The sequence below is a fragment of the Ursus maritimus genome, unplaced genomic scaffold, assembly GCF_017311325.1.
Source record: "Ursus maritimus isolate PB19 unplaced genomic scaffold, ASM1731132v1 scaffold_7, whole genome shotgun sequence".
NCBI lineage: Eukaryota > Metazoa > Chordata > Mammalia > Carnivora > Ursidae > Ursus > Ursus maritimus.
Genome location: NW_024426885.1, coordinates 28,171,139 through 28,186,747, shown reverse-complemented (window position 1 = coordinate 28,186,747; position 15,609 = coordinate 28,171,139). Strand labels below are relative to the sequence as shown.

Sequence of the window (15,609 nt, the reverse complement as noted above, 5' to 3'; positions counted from 1 at the left end):
GATACATAAGGTTTGGGATCTGAACATTTTCGTTTGATGACTTGAATATATATCTACCAGAGAGATAGGTCCCGTGTGCTTTGCAAATCATTAAATTTGTCATTGAAATGTTGGTAGAGGCTTTGGGTTTTCTATTAAATCATATTTCCAAGAATGACAGGTTTCCTGTGAATATCCTCATAGCACATTTCATAAGTAATTCCATTCTGATATGTGGAGAGAACAACAAAACTGCTTTGAGATGCAAGTCTTAGAGCCAGAGAACACTAATAAATCAATCTGAGAGTCCACAATTCAAATTAATAAAAATGAAGACCTTAAACCTAAGACCTGGGTTTTAACTTAAGTCCAAATTAATAAAAACAAATTCCAAGGTCTGCTGTATAACCCCCACCCCGTTCTGTTGTGTGTGTGGTTGTCTCACTCTGTTTTTATCCTTCTCCCTTAATTGCATCCAGGAGCTCATTAACAATGTGATGTTATTTCCCCTGCACTATATTTCAGCATCTATTATCCTGGCTCAATGCAGAAATAGACCATAGATTACCAAATTTTGCTACCTGCTGTCCAGTTTTCCAGGGGTCTCCACTCCCCCTTGTGATTGGTATTCTATGTAATTCCTCACCAAAAGCCATTAGAATTTCTAACACTGAGGGTGGGGGCTTTTCAGGTGAAATTCTCCATCTACCTGAAGTACCTACGAGCAATAGGATGGTGTTCAATATTCTTCATCGTCTTTGCCTATGTGATCAATTCCGTGGCTTATATTGGATCCAACCTCTGGCTCAGTGCTTGGACCAATGACTCTAAAACCTATAATGGCACTAACTATCCAGCATCTCAGAGGGACCTGAGAATTGGTGTCTATGGAGCTCTGGGATTAGCACAAGGTACGTCTGATGGCTTTGACAGCCATCTCTTGCAGAATCTGTGGGATTCTGGGGGAAAAAAATGCCATTGTGTCCTTGGCCCAAGTCCTGTGCATCGTGCCGACCAAACTGATTCCACTTCTAGGTGCGTTTGTGCTCATGGCAAATCTCTGGAGTGCCCATGGTTCTACGTACGCATCAGGCATTCTTCATAGGCAACTGCTAAGCAATATCCTTCAAGCACCCATGAGTTTTTTTGACACAACACCCACAGGCCGGATTGTGAACAGGTTTGCTGGTGTAAGTATCTAAACGGCTGTATGATGTGTTTTTATGCTGAAGATCTTTCCATTCAGATAGGGACTGAGTTCTCCTGTCCCCCTAGGCAACACCATGCAGTTATAATTCTTTGGTCCACTTAGCATGCAGATGTTTATTGTGTATCTTGTGCAAGGTCCCAAGGATCCTGGGGATACAGAGATGAAAAGCTCTGGCCCTTTAAGGAGCTCACCATCTAGTGAGGGAGACAAGGAAATAAAGGAGTATGATAGAAGACAATAAAACCCGTAACAACAATGTGTATATAGTGGTGTTCTGGGAGCACAAAACAGTGACTGAGAACAGCAGTACTAGCTCAGCCTGGGTGACAAGTGGGAAATATCAGAAAACATGAGACTTAAGTCCTTGAAGGAACTTACTTAGCCAGGGAGAGGGTGGAGCAGGGGGTTGGCGGTAGAAGCAAAATGAGGATTATTCTGCAGAGGGAAAAAACAAGTAAAAGCACAATCACTGGCTAGGCTGGTGAGTAAAAGGGAAAACAGGATAACCCTTTGCTTGGTCTCTATTCCATTCCTGCTTCTATCTTTGCTACTTTAAGAATAAATTGGGTCTGGACTATGGAAGAGAGCCACCTATAATTTTAACAAGGTTTAAAACATGGTTTCCACATATTGCAGATCCTGGAGCCCTTCACATTCATGTATTCAACAGCACTTACTGAGCACCTGATAGGAGCACTGGAATGCTTCCTGAATGTTAAGATCCTAGACAGCTCTCTTCCAAGGGCCAGAGCGAACTTACTGATTCTTAATGCGTAGGAGTCAAAAATTTCAGGAACAGAGGCAGAAACCAAGGAATTCTGAGTAACCGTCAACTGTCATCAGCACAGTTTTGATTCTCTATTTGTAGAAGAGGGAGCACATTTTCTGAAATGTCTGAGCAGCTTCGGACCCTTATTTGTTTGGTTTTGGAGCTGACAGAAGAAAGGCCAGCCCACAGCCAGGTTCTAGGGACATAGTGGCTGCTTCAAAAGTGGGCAAGTTGACTGGTCTCCATTTATCACTTTCCTCGAGGACAAAAATGGGGAGCGTGAGGTCATTGGAGACCATTTCAATGGGTTTTCTGCCTTCAATGGAACCTTAAAAAGCATACAATTTTAGATGGGGAGATTCTCACAGGAATTTTGCAAAAATTCACACTCTTTTCTGATGTTGCAAAATATATATAATTAATCTTCTGAAAAAGAACACAGAGCTCTTACTGTGCATTAGTAAGGCAACCGTCATATTTTGCTAACTGCTTTTGCATGAAAAAAGGAAACTGTCATTGATTATATGGTGAGTTTTGTAGGTGAAGGTGGCTCCTGCTTATAAAGGAGAGTTTGATTTAGAATCCTCTATATTGATGGCTGAGCCCCTAAGAAGAGCTGAAGGGGGTGGGGTGGAAGAAAGCAAGCTGGAGAATCTGTGCCAAGTAAGGGTCAAAAGTAATCTACTTAGAACGGATAGCTGGTGAGGATTTCTTTTTTCTGCTAATCCTGGACATACTTATTTGCGTTCTGCTATGACTCTGGGAAAGTAAATTAGACTCAGGAGTCATTCAGGACGGGAAACTTAGGGGTGCCTGGGTGGCTCAGTCGTTAAGCGTCTGCCTTCGGCTCAGGGCGTGATCCCAGGGTCCTGGGATCGAGCCGCGCATCGGGCTCCCTGCTCTGCTGGAGCCTGCTTCTTCCTCTCCCACTCCCCCTGCTTGTATTCCCTCTCTCGCTGGCTGTCTCTGTCAAATAAATAAATAAAATCTTTAAAAAAAACGATGGGAAACTTACTTCAGAGATCATTTGAATTCACCTTGATACTCACATATTACTAATTGTAGAATCAACATAATCTAAGAAATAATAGGTAAGGGAAACCCAAAGTATACGTCAGGCATCCTTGTATAGTATACCAAACCATTTTCCATTCATCTATCCATCCATCTGCTCATTTATTCAACATGACATGAAGCTCAGTATGGCAGTAAGGCCATTTTTCACCTCTGGGTTACTTAGTTAGAACACTAGTCAGGGAAGGGTCCCATTCGAACTCCACCTTCCTCTCCCCCTGAAGCTCTATGTTTGGCGGAGAAAACAATTTCCCAGCTAGAGGATGGTTCTTCAGTCACGAGGGGGTGACCAGGCTTGTTGACCGGAGCCTTCAAACACACTGAGTGCTAGTCATGTGCCAGGTTCTATTTAGGTACTCGATGGAATTAGGACCCGGGTACAGTTAGATTAATTGCATTGGCTTGGTTATAGGAGGATTTACCTGTAAGGCTCTGTTAGCTTACAATGTAATGAATGGTTTAATAAACTTGACAAATGAGAATTTCACTGAGAAGAGCGAAAACCATTTTACCAAGTTTATTGAAAAAGGTGAAGGGTGACTGCCATATCTGGAGGAATTTAGAAAGATGAAGAAATTGCAGAAATGAGATTGGTTATTGAGAGGAGAACAGTGTATTGCAAATGAAGATGATGAAATGCTTCAGTGGAGGAGTCACTGGGAACCCAGAATCAAATAAATTCTCTGCTGGAATCAGGAAGATGGAAAATGGCACAGGAATCCATTACTATACCATTCTTCTAATTATGTGTTCCTAGGATATTTCCACAGTGGATGACACCCTTCCCTTATCCTTGCGCAGCTGGATATTGTGTTTTCTGGGAATAATCAGCACCCTTGTCATGATTTGCACAGCCACTCCAGTCTTCGTTGTCGTCATCATTCCTCTTGGCATCATTTATGTGTCCGTTCAGGTAGGTTTGGAAATTGCCAGGTCTCCTCTCCTTTCTACCTACAAAAGCCCAGGCTCTTTCCTGAGACTCTTCTCTTTTGTCGATTGCTAGTGACTCGGTCCTCTCCAGCATCTTTGTCATTTAGTCCTATATGGATATACCAAGGAGCCCATAGGTCACTGTCTAAAGCTCAAGTGTCAGCACCAGTTGGTACATGGTTCACAGCAAATCTCACCGTAGCTGCTGCCCCCCCAGAACCTTATGTGGGGCAGATTTATGTTTGGATCCAGGACTACCTTCAGGTCAACTCTGGACGATCTTGAAGTTCTGTAAGATCCCCCATAATGGTTAGGTCATTGGTTGCCTCTAGAAGGGTTATGCTATGGCTGCTTCCTTGATCGGCTTAGGCTTATCTGCTCGGAGATGTCTTGGAGATGTATTTCAGCAGGAGGTAGATCTCTTTTCCCTTCAGGGCAGTTGCAGTTTTACCGGGATATCTATGGATGACTTAGGCTCAATGTCAGTATGTCGTTGAGGGAACAAGTAGCTAGAAAGCCATGCCTCACCGAAAAACTGGGGCAAGAGGAAGGGACTCCATTCCCATATTAAAAACTGATGAGGGGACAGAAGCTGTGGAGAGAATTCTTTGGGATGATCTGTTCACCTTGGGAAAACAATTCTGAAAACCTGCATTCAAGGGCAGCCTTGTCACCTACGGTAAGGTCACACCCCCTGGTATTTGTGTTAAGTTCCTCAGGTACGTTGTTATCTCAATAACAGCCTTTCAGCTGTAATAACAAACCAACAAATAAGCTGGATATTTAAGGAAACTTGCAGGCATAACATTTTGAATTCTGACTCTCAAATGCCCAGCTTTTCCTGGTTTCAACAAATCTTCACAGCAGCACCACTGAACCTCATCCCGCTGAACCTCCTCCGTCACCCCTTGCATCTCAGAGTCATCTGTACACTCTGTTACATTTAGTTCTAGTGCTTAGACTCGCAACACTCCGCATATTTCCGGAACTATCTTCACCTTCATACAGCACTGAAGCACAGTTTGGTCACTTACCTGACTCTGTTCAATTTTTATCTGAACCTCAGGATACCTCTCTCTGGCCATTTCCTGCCCATCTCCACTTTCCACGCCCCTTAGGTCTCAGCTGCAATTTACATAATCCATTTGGAGACCATTTTTCTAGCTGCTACAAAAACTGTCGCTTGGACAGTGTATGCAGGTTCTTGGGAAAATATGGATCAGGCTGACAAAATTTCTCATGTGGTTATAGTCTCCTCACTTTCATCTTCTTTTCCCCACCAGCCTCTTCCTTTGGGCCTCTCTCATCTAGCCAGAGGTGAGACTGGAGGCTTCTGTCCTGTTCAAATATGGGCTGTGCCCGTCAAGGCGAAGGACGCTGAATAAGGGCTACCGAGGGAGGGATATTGCTTATGCAACGTGATTGTGTGACTGACTCTTTACTTTTGGCGTCTAGATATTTTATGTGGCCACTGCCCGCCAGCTGAAACGTCTGGACTCTGTCACCAGGTCCCCGATCTACTCTCACTTCAGTGAGACTGTGTCAGGTTTGTCTGTCATCCGTGCCTTTGAGCACCAGGAGCGATTTCTGAAACACAACGAGGTGGGGATTGACACCAACCAGAAATGTGTCTTCTCCTGGATTGTCTCCAACAGGTGAGGCTGCGTATTTACCTGGTATTTACCCAAATATGTGCTTTGGGGTTCCACATGTTTGACATGAACTGTGGGAGGGCAGGTGTAGCCAGTGATGTGAATTTCACTGTGGCCAAACATGCCCGTCACGTAAGTAGAAGAAAAGATGGGCTCCAGAGTCAGAGACCGGGTCCCTGTGCCTACTCTGCTATTTACCGAGCTACGTAAAACGCCTTTACCTTCTAAGGAAAGTCTCAGTTTTTGTTTTTACAATGACTAGAACACAACCTATATCATAAAGTTCTGGTGAGTCAAATGACCTCTCTAAGCATTTGGTATCCCACGTACTGACCAAGTGCTGGGTAAGCTGGGCATTCGTAGTTGGCGTCCCTGAGAGCAGATGTGAGAGTCTCCACAGGCAGGACACTCTGTAGGGTGGTGAAAGAAGCTGAGGGTGGAGGGAGGAGACTCCATAGTCATTTTTTGGTTAAAACCAGTGATGACAGAAATGGAAAGCTGGTGACTCCCCAGGCAGGGTGAGCATTCTTTGTTTCTGCAGCATAATGAGACCTTGGCAAGAAGTGATATGTCCTTGAAGGAGGAAGGTCTTTTTCAGGAAGTGAAAATTCCTGAGTGGCTTCCACATTGTCTTGAAGTGTCAAGGGCAGACTCATGATGCTTGGTATTATCTGGAACATGGAGAGGTTGGGACAGGACTCTGTAAAGATATTTTATTAGATACTTTCCAAGAATGAAAAAATTAAAAATTAAAAAATAAAATCATGAAATCGGGGCACATTGAACCCTCATGCGGTGCTTACTTTCCAACCTCACAAATGGATTCTCAATGGCATTGTTTGCCGCGCCTAATCAAAAGAAATCACTGAGAAAATTTGTTAAAAATACAGATTCCTGGGGCGCCTGGCTGGCTCAGTCAGTAGAGCATGACTCGATCTTGGGGTTGTGAGTTTGAGCCCCATGCTGGGGGTAGAGTTTACCTTAAAACACACACACACACACACACACACACACACACACACACACACGTGAATTCCTGAACTCCACCCTAGGCTCCCTCAATCAATCTCCTGGGGAAGAGGCCAGGAATTGTCTTGCATGAATTTTGTATTTTTAACAATTACCTCAGGCAATTCTTATGATTTGGCAAGTATGGGAGACACTGAATCATAGGATTCCCTTAGTCTAACAAACTTCTCTAGTACCTTTAAAATGCAATTTATTTTCCAAAATCTAATTTAATATGGTATAGTCAAATTGAGGCATCTTGTGAGAGCACAACCCAACCAACTCAATCCCTCTCAGAATGTTCCCTGAACACCTAGGTTGCTGGTTAAGGTAAGGTGGTGAACATCAGTGACACCTTTCTCTCTGGTTCTCTTGCCCTACAGGTGGCTTGCAATTCGTCTGGAGCTGATTGGGAACCTGATTGTCTTCTTTTCATCCCTGATGATGGTTATTTATAGAGATACCCTAAGTGGAGACACTGTGGGCTTTGTTCTGTCCAATGCGCTTAATGTGAGTCTGAAAGTTGGGAGTTAATGCACTTATTCTTAAATTGAGTCTAGAGTATACCACAGAGTCTGTGTTCTTGATTCCTTTCTAGATCCGGAGGGACTAGGGAAGACTGAGGTTCAAACCCTGGCTCTCTTACTTATTGTGTAACCTAGGGACATGTTCCTTACCCTTTCTAAGTGGGTACCAGTGTCATCTGGAAAAATGGACAAAAATTTTGTTGCCCTTGGGAGTTAAGAAAGCAACTTGAGGGGCACCTGGGTGGCACAGTGGGTTGAGCATCCAACTCTTGGTTTTGTATCAGGTTGTGATTTCAGGGTCATGAGATAGAGCTCCTCATCGGGGTCTGTGGTGCTCAGTGTGGAGTCTGCTTGGGATCCTCTCTCCCTCTCCCTCTGGCTCTCCCCCTACTCTCGTGCATGCGCACGTGCTCTCTTTCTCTCTCACTCTCACTCACTGTCTCAAATGAATCTTTAAAAAAGAAAGCAATTCAATATGACTTATCTGATAGTTCCCTCTTTGTCTCTTTGATTCTAATCAAAAGAGAATAAATGAGTTTCTTTTCATTTTTTTTTTACAGTAGCCTCCATGCCCAACGTGGGGCTCAAATGCGCATGACCCCGAGAGCAAGAGTCACATGCTTCACCAACTGAGCCAGCCAGGCACCCCCAGTTTCTTTTCCATAATATAGTAGCAACAGAAAGTCTTTTGACTATCTTCTCCTACTTTTGTTTTTCTTAAATCACAGAATAGAGTTAATTCAGGTAACGTAGAATCCGATAAAAGTATACAATGCATCCCCAGCATGACTAGGCGATACAGGTTAGCCATCATTTCCTCGTGCCCAAGACGGTGGCTGGCACCGCAGTCCATGTTCACTAAATGATACTCATTCGGTGAGTCATTTGGCCATCTTTCAATGATCTCTTTTGGAACTAATATATTGGTTTACATGACTACCAGTCAGTTCTGTATGGTGCCATGTTCATTAGGAGTTAATAAGACCCAAGGCAGTCATGGTGGGGCATGCGAAAGGACTCTATTGTTCACCAGTTATTCAGTTCCCTGCACCACTGCTCCTACATCCTCCCCACCCCGTTTTTAGGCTTATTAACCTGGGGCAGATGGGGCAAAGACAACTATTAGACTGAATGAAAACAAAAACATTCAAATATCGACAATTTCATGTGGTTCAACCTACACAAAGTGGTTACTCCTCTCTCCAACATCCTGTGCTCTCCCTCTTTTTAACCGCCGTTTGCTTAACAAAAACTCCCTGGTCTAGGTCTATGTGTGAAGGAAGCTTGCATCTAAGTAACCCACAGATCCCCCAGACTCTAGACTGGCCCAGGCTATGACAACCTCTCACTGATGGTTAAATGTATTTTTGGAGGCAGGAGTTTACTGGGGTAAAGGAGGGTCCATGGAGATGCTCCACCCTGATGGTTGGGTTCTTGTTGAGAGCAGAGAGAAGAAGCAGCTTTTTGGAAGGACTTTTCCTACCCTGTGCCTTTTCTTATGCTTTCCCCATTTATAGAATGCTACCCACTGCTCCTTCCATTAGGAGTTCTAGACCCACTCTACGAACTGCCGGCTTGTCCAACCCCAGCTTAGCCCAAGCGACTCCAAGCTCATATTGGCTTTCATTAGAGCACCAGACAGTTGAGCATTTAATCGTCTTCCAGACCACACTGGTCTCATTGCCTCCCCCAAGGAGGTGAGTATTGTCACTAACACTTTTCCTTGCTCTCTCGAAGAGCTCAGCGTACTTTTAGGTACAGAGTAGGCACTGGACTGACCTTGCGGTTTGACAATTGAGTTGGTTTCTGAGCCTGGGATGATCTTTAGTCTTCTGGTTTTTCTGCAGATCACACAGACCCTGAACTGGCTAGTGAGGATGACGTCAGAAATAGAGACCAACATTGTGGCTGTTGAAAGAATAAATGAGTACATAAAAGTGGAAAACGAGGTAAGGAGGAATTAGAAGAACCTGGGGACAAGGCAAAAGAAAAATGTTTCCTTCAATAGAGCATCTTTGCTCTGTCTAGCAATTTCACATGGAGTCATAACGGTTCTCCTAAAGTTTTCCTTGCTCTAACTCAACCCAGTTTCTTGAAACTTAGAATAGAAAATGGTTTAGGGGGAGGTCAGGTCTTGGAATGCACCAAGTTAAAGGTGTCTTCATTCTGGAAGTCCGCAGAGCGGCATCGTGGAACAGAGTTTCTTTCATTGAATAGGGTAGGGGCCTTCTGGAAGTACTAGTCTAATTCATTCTAGTCAGTGCAGATGCCCACAGGTGGCTAGGACACTGCTATCCTTCTAATCTGGGACATGAGTCCTGTAGGGACTTTTCAGTGAGTTGCCACCATGTAAAGCACTTCTTTTCCTGTCTCTGCCAGGCACCCTGGGTAACTGATGAGAGACCTCCCGCAGGTTGGCCCAGCAAAGGGGAGATCCATTTTAACAACTACCAAGTGCGGTATCGGCCGGAGCTGGATCTTGTCCTGAGAGGGATCACTTGTGACATTAGGAGCATGGAGAAGGTAAGTGGAGCTGAAGAAAGGCCTGAATGTGAGTCCTTATGATCAGAACACAGTTGGATATAGGGGTGGAAAGCAGCTGGCCTCTGCTTTCATCATTGGGAGAGAATCAGAGGCTCAGGGCACCTCTTCTGCCCTGGGAAGGTGCAGGGACACAGTGCCACCACCAGAGGGCAGGATATCAACAAGGGATCAAACAGACTTACTGGGTTGGAAGGGTTTCTTTCTTGTGTTCTCACAAGATGCTGCCACCTCTGGCTGATGGGGGCTCACTTCCTGTAAGGGCCATGACATGTAGAGGGGAAGGAACTGGTGAGAACAGCCATGTGGAGGTGGTCCCTGCAGAGAGAATGACTTAGTTCTCTGGTCTACAAAGTCCTACACCTTCCTGTGGTGTGTCTGTTCTCTGAGGACTTGGGGTCTGATGTAAGAATGTAGAAATGTGGGGTGGGGGGAAGTCTGGGTAAGGATGCTGAGGTCCTGCTGATGAGGTTCTCAACTGCTATGAGGCCTGATCCTTCCCTTTTCCTCACTTCTAAACAAAGATTGTTTTTAAAAACCTATAATGTCCAGTCATAGTTATAATAGCTGCTGATGTGTCCGTTTCCAAAGGTCATTGTAGTTCTCAGCAACCAACAACTGAGAAGGTAAAATGAGAAGGCATTTTCTGACATCTGGGTACTTTTTTTCTCACCAAAACCAAAATCAGTTGAACATCTTAGAGATGAAGTAGTCAGTCACTGCCTCTTTCCACCTGGGATTACGAATGCCCCAGGCTAAATCCCCCCGCCCCCCAAAGAAGTACATGATGGGCTAATGTGCAAAGGAACTGTATTTACAGATTGGTGTGGTTGGCAGGACAGGAGCTGGGAAGTCCTCCTTGACAAGTGCCCTCTTCAGAATCCTGGAGGCTGCAGGTGGCCAGATCATCATCGATGGAGTAGATATTGCTTCCATTGGGCTCCATGACCTCCGGGAGAAACTAACAATCATCCCCCAGGTGAGCTCTATGACTTATTCTGTACATGCAACAGGGAGCAGCTTTTTCTGTAAACATATGCATCTCCTTCTTGGTGTGTATTCACTTAGCAGTGTCATTTCTGCAGTCTACCCAGGACACCTAAGCCAGTTCCCTAAGACATCCTTTCCAGAACTCACAAAAACAGCTTTGGCATTTTGTGGGGATATGCTCGTGTGACTGCCAGTATCTAACCACGAGGTGGCAGCAACACAACAGAAGTCAAATAGAGCAGATGATTATTTAGCATTTCTATAGCCCATCCTGGGTTCGCAAGACCGTTACAATCAACATTAGCAGTTTTGCCGCTGAAGCTTGAAACCATTAAGCTTTATACTCCCCATTTGATATGGTTAAAAGATAGCGGAGGGAATTTGCTGCAGGTTTTTGTCAGCAAGTGGAACGCTTAATGCATCAGCAAAAAAGGCTTCCCTTTGGCTTCCTCTCTGGACCCTACCAAATAAGGTCTGCCTTGGAGGCTTCTTGGCTTGGAGGGGGGGGGTCGGGAGGGGTGCAGTATGTGGAGCCTTATTAGAACCATTCCTCCTCTATTCTGTAGCCAAGGCTCTGGGGGTGGTTTTGGTTTGTCTGGTGTTCGCTCAGTTTGAGGTAATCTTTTCTGCAGCTTCTTCAAAAGCCTAGTGAAGTCTTCCATGACTGTACTATCTCTTCCCCCGCCCACCCCGATCCCGTCACTTCCATACCCTGAGTTTTCATTTGAGGGTGTGGAACATTCCTCTTACCTTCTTAAGATATGCTCAGGCAAACTTGGAAATCCATACATGAATCTCAAAATGAAAAAACCAAGAACCCCTCTTAATTCTGTGGCAGCCCCTCTGGTCTTCAGTGAGGAAACTTTGCAAAAGCTTGACCACTAACCAGCTTTGCATCTCAGGCCAGTCCACTCTGCCTTCTCCTGGCCACAAAAAAAACTGCTAGACCCTTTTTTGTCATGAGCCTCAATAGCCCCCTCCTCTCTCGACTTGCAGGATCCCATCCTGTTCTCTGGAACCCTGAGGATGAACCTAGACCCTTTTAACAACCACTCAGATGAGGAGATTTGGAAGGCCCTGGAGCTGGCTCACCTCAAATCCTTTGTGTCTGGCCTGCAACTTGGGTTGTCTCACGAAGTGACAGAGGCTGGTGACAACCTTAGGTAATGTTTCATAACCCACTTCCCCCACAGGCAGTGGGAGGAGGTGGGGGAAGCACCCCTTTGTTCGCGGTGCTAGGCCGTCCGTGGTACCCTAGGATTATTCCAGTCCTGCGGAGCGGTAGGCAGGGCATGGACCATGAGCTGCGGAAGCTCAGAACAGAAGGGAGGCCCCGTAGCTCTGGCTTCCCTTGGGGGCTTGTTACAAATGCAGACGCTGACTCGAGGCCCACTCATCAGAAACCACACGTTAGCAAGCTTCCCAGGTGACGTGTGGTCCATTACATGGAGAAGCACTACCTGGAGCACTGATTCTCAGCTAGGCTCCACACTAGAATCACTTGAGGAAACTTTTAAAAATCCCAGTGCCCAAGCGGTACCCCCAGAGCCACTGAATCAGGGGCCCAGGTGACTTCAGTGTGTAGCCTGGGTATAGAATCCATCCTATTTTTTTTCGGGCAGCAACAGATCTAGGAACCAGCAGGATGTAAGCGGGTCTTTAGGCCGATGGAAAAGACCCTTCAGTCCACAAATATGTATTGATCGTGACAAAAGAATGTCGCATAATGGATACGCAGCCGTGAGGGGCTGTGTGGGCCCCTCTGGCAGGATGTGACACGGGGGCCTTGACACGTCTGGTTTGTGAGAACAGATCCTCCCATCTTTCTCTGTCCATGCTGGGGGACACCTAAATGGCATGACCAGGGCCCTGATTTCAGAGCTGGGTTGGAGGTGTTGAAGCTTCCATTTCTCTGGTGAGTGATGGGACGTGGTCAGGTGGAGAGAGACGGCAGCTGAAGGCCAGCCTGGCGGCCCCGGCCTGCTCTAGCAAGCCCGGCAGGGCCAGGCAGGGTGCAGTACCGTTGACCCGCTCTTGCCGCGTCTCTGTTCTGACGCTGCGGAGGGAAACCGGAAGTTCGTCTTGGGTGACTTCTCATCTCCTGCAGACATTTTCTTACGGAGAATTACAGAACTTTAGTCTAGCCACCCTCTGTTTAATATGTTCCCTAACGGCCACAGCAGGAAAGAGCAATTAGCGAATTCCTGAATATTTCCTCCACATCATTTCCCAAAGCTTCTGTATGTAAGAGGTCCAGCCTTCATTACTGGCTTTTAGCTAATTAAAGCGATTTGCATTTTACAAGCATATTCGAATTCCACATACATTGCATCTCACACCAAGACATCATGTCATTAGATAGCTACGTCTCTATCAAGGCAGAAGGCCTTGAACAAATAATTAGCCTTGAGACTAGAATTACACATTAAGATAATGAATGGGTTTGCTAAGGCCACTAAGAAACGCCACCGGGGCGTTCTGATGCAATGTCACCCTATGTCAATAGTGTCAGGTCAAACATGGCTGCGGTGAACTTGGTGGCGTCCTGTCTTATTTTGGAATTGCCGATGTGCTGGGATATCACCTGGGGAGGCAAAGAACCGTTCCCAGGCTCGGGTTTTCCAGACTCATTACACACGGAAACTGCCTGGGGTGCTTGTTAAAATACATGTCCCTAGGCTCCTCCCCATTCTGCTTGAGAAGAGTAGGGCCCAGAAATATGAATTTTAAAATTAAGCACCTGCGGTAGGAGAGAGTTTGGAAAACATCGTGTTAGCCTCTTCTGTGAGGAGTCGGCTCTGGAACATGGGCAGCGCAGGTGCATGGGTGCCCACGCCCCGCCCTACGTCAGGCCTTGTCTCTAGGGGCTAAGGTTCGCTTTGTTCCGCACCTGCAGCATCGGGCAGAGGCAGTTGCTGTGCCTGGCCCGGGCTCTGCTTCGGAAATCCAAGATTCTGATCATGGACGAGGCCACTGCCGCCGTGGATCTGGAGACCGATCACCTCATCCAGACGACCATCCAGGAGGAGTTCTCCCACTGCACCACCATCACCATTGCTCACAGACTGCACACCATCATGGACAGCGACAAGTGAGTGTGGCCTCAGAGCCTGACACACGCCTGAGCCCTTGAACAAGTCATAGTGTTAGTCGTAAGATATCCTACAGTCGAAGGTCTAACCACCATCATTCTCCTGATGAGGAAACCGAGAGTTCGAGTAATTTGTCCAAAATCATACACCAAGCTAATGAAAGCCAACGGAGTTAAGGGAACGGACTTGAGGGCAAAATGGGCAATTGTGTATGATGACTGAGTGTGGGGATGTGGAGGCCCAAGCCAGGGAGGCGGATAATAACCACAGATCTCCACTACACTGGGTCTCAGCAGCTGCCCCAAACAATGACTAGAAGCTTTCTGCTTCTTCCAAATCTGACATAGTACATTAAAAGTGGGGGTAATGTCGTAGTCTTGGAACCTGTTTGGAGACAGTCGGCTCCCTTAAACAGTGTATCTCTTTAAAAAGCTTACGTAAGTGGACTTACACTGTATATACTCTACTACTTGATTCTTGGGCGTTAGACGTGGGACCCACCCATGTGAATGCAGACAGCTGCAGTCCGTCATTCCCACTGCTCTGTAGCCTTTGGTGAATGACTATACCACGACTTAGTCCTGGTTGTTCTTACAAATGCCAGGATTCAAGACGCTGCTGAGACCTTTCTTTCTCCTTTGTTTCAGGATAATGGTCCTAGACAATGGGAAGATTGTAGAGTATGGCAGCCCTCAGGAACTGCTGAGAAGTTCGGGCCCCTTCTATCTGATGGCCAAAGAAGCTGGCATTGAAAATGTGAACAGCACATCATTCTGACAGTAGGTTCCATGGGTTGGAAAGGACTATAAGGATCATTCCTTTTTGTGAGAGAGATTACACAGAAGTGTGTAAAATGTACACTTTAAAGAAGGATATTATATCCAGTTACAGTAGACCCCCCCAACCCTGGTTTGATGATCCCACTCTGATTATACCGCCTTCCTACTTACCTCCCCAGAGATAACGACCATCCTGAAGTTTGTGATAATCCTAGCCTCTTGCTTTTTACCGTAGTTTTACTAGGTATGTACCCTTAAACGAGGTGTATCTTTTTTAATTTATGTAAACGACCTGACTCCTACCTGATGTATTCTGTGGCTTTTGTTCAATATTATTCTTGAGATGCAGCCACGTTGATGCGCAAAGTGAGGCTGGCTCCCCCTCCCTCCGCAGCACGGCAACGCGTGAACGCGCCCAGTGCATCCGTTGTCATGTCGCTCGTCGGGTTATTTCTAGGTGTTCTTCTCCAGTATGAACAACACTGCCAGGAACATTCTGGTGTATTACTCCTGAGATACACGTGTAAGAGTTTCTTTAGGATATAATGTAGGAATGGAGGTATGCGCTTGCATACACTAGGTAATGCCAATTTAATACACTTCTTGTCAATCTGATGAGTATGAACTGGCATCTCGTTGAGGTTTTATGTTTCTCTGGGAACTACTGAGGTTTCCGCTGGTTCTTATTCATGGTGCTTTATTTCCTTGTGTGCCTTGTGAATTTTGACTGCAAGCTGCTCACTCTCCTTAGCATTTTATCTGTGGGCATTCTTTGAAAGCTGAGTTGAATCTGAGTTCTCCTGGGAAAGCTTTTGCCTGTCCCTTGGGGTCATTACCCAGTACCAATTTGAATTAAATTCTCCACTAGGGGTTTCCAACCATATAGTTAGTATGACTTCAGACCATAATCTGGCACAAGAACCAACTTGTGGTTCACAAATTCTAAGGGAGATTCCACCCCTTGACCTAGTGCCACGTTGGAGATAGACACGTAGCCTTGTTGCCTCCTTCTGCAGGGTGGGGTTTATCCCGGGCTTACCTGTACACTGCAGATAAAG

At 45.9% G+C, this 15,609-nt stretch overlaps 1 protein-coding gene across 1 annotated transcript in view; it reads left to right on the top strand.

Moving 5' to 3' along the window:
• ABCC2 (ATP binding cassette subfamily C member 2) overlaps window positions 1–14,858 on the top strand; it is a 61,334-nt gene extending 46,476 nt beyond the window's left edge. Inside the window, exons 21-31 of the mRNA XM_040623765.1 lie at window positions 671–890; window positions 1,015–1,169; window positions 3,790–3,945; window positions 5,418–5,617; window positions 7,006–7,132; window positions 8,997–9,098; window positions 9,529–9,672; window positions 10,511–10,669; window positions 11,677–11,843; window positions 13,577–13,771; window positions 14,420–14,858. Of these exons, the coding sequence (XP_040479699.1) occupies window positions 671–890; window positions 1,015–1,169; window positions 3,790–3,945; window positions 5,418–5,617; window positions 7,006–7,132; window positions 8,997–9,098; window positions 9,529–9,672; window positions 10,511–10,669; window positions 11,677–11,843; window positions 13,577–13,771; window positions 14,420–14,549 (1,755 nt within the window). The 3' untranslated portion in view covers window positions 14,550–14,858. The remainder of the gene's footprint in view (window positions 1–670; window positions 891–1,014; window positions 1,170–3,789; window positions 3,946–5,417; window positions 5,618–7,005; window positions 7,133–8,996; window positions 9,099–9,528; window positions 9,673–10,510; window positions 10,670–11,676; window positions 11,844–13,576; window positions 13,772–14,419) is intronic.
• The last annotated feature ends 751 nt before the right edge of the window (window positions 14,859–15,609 follow it).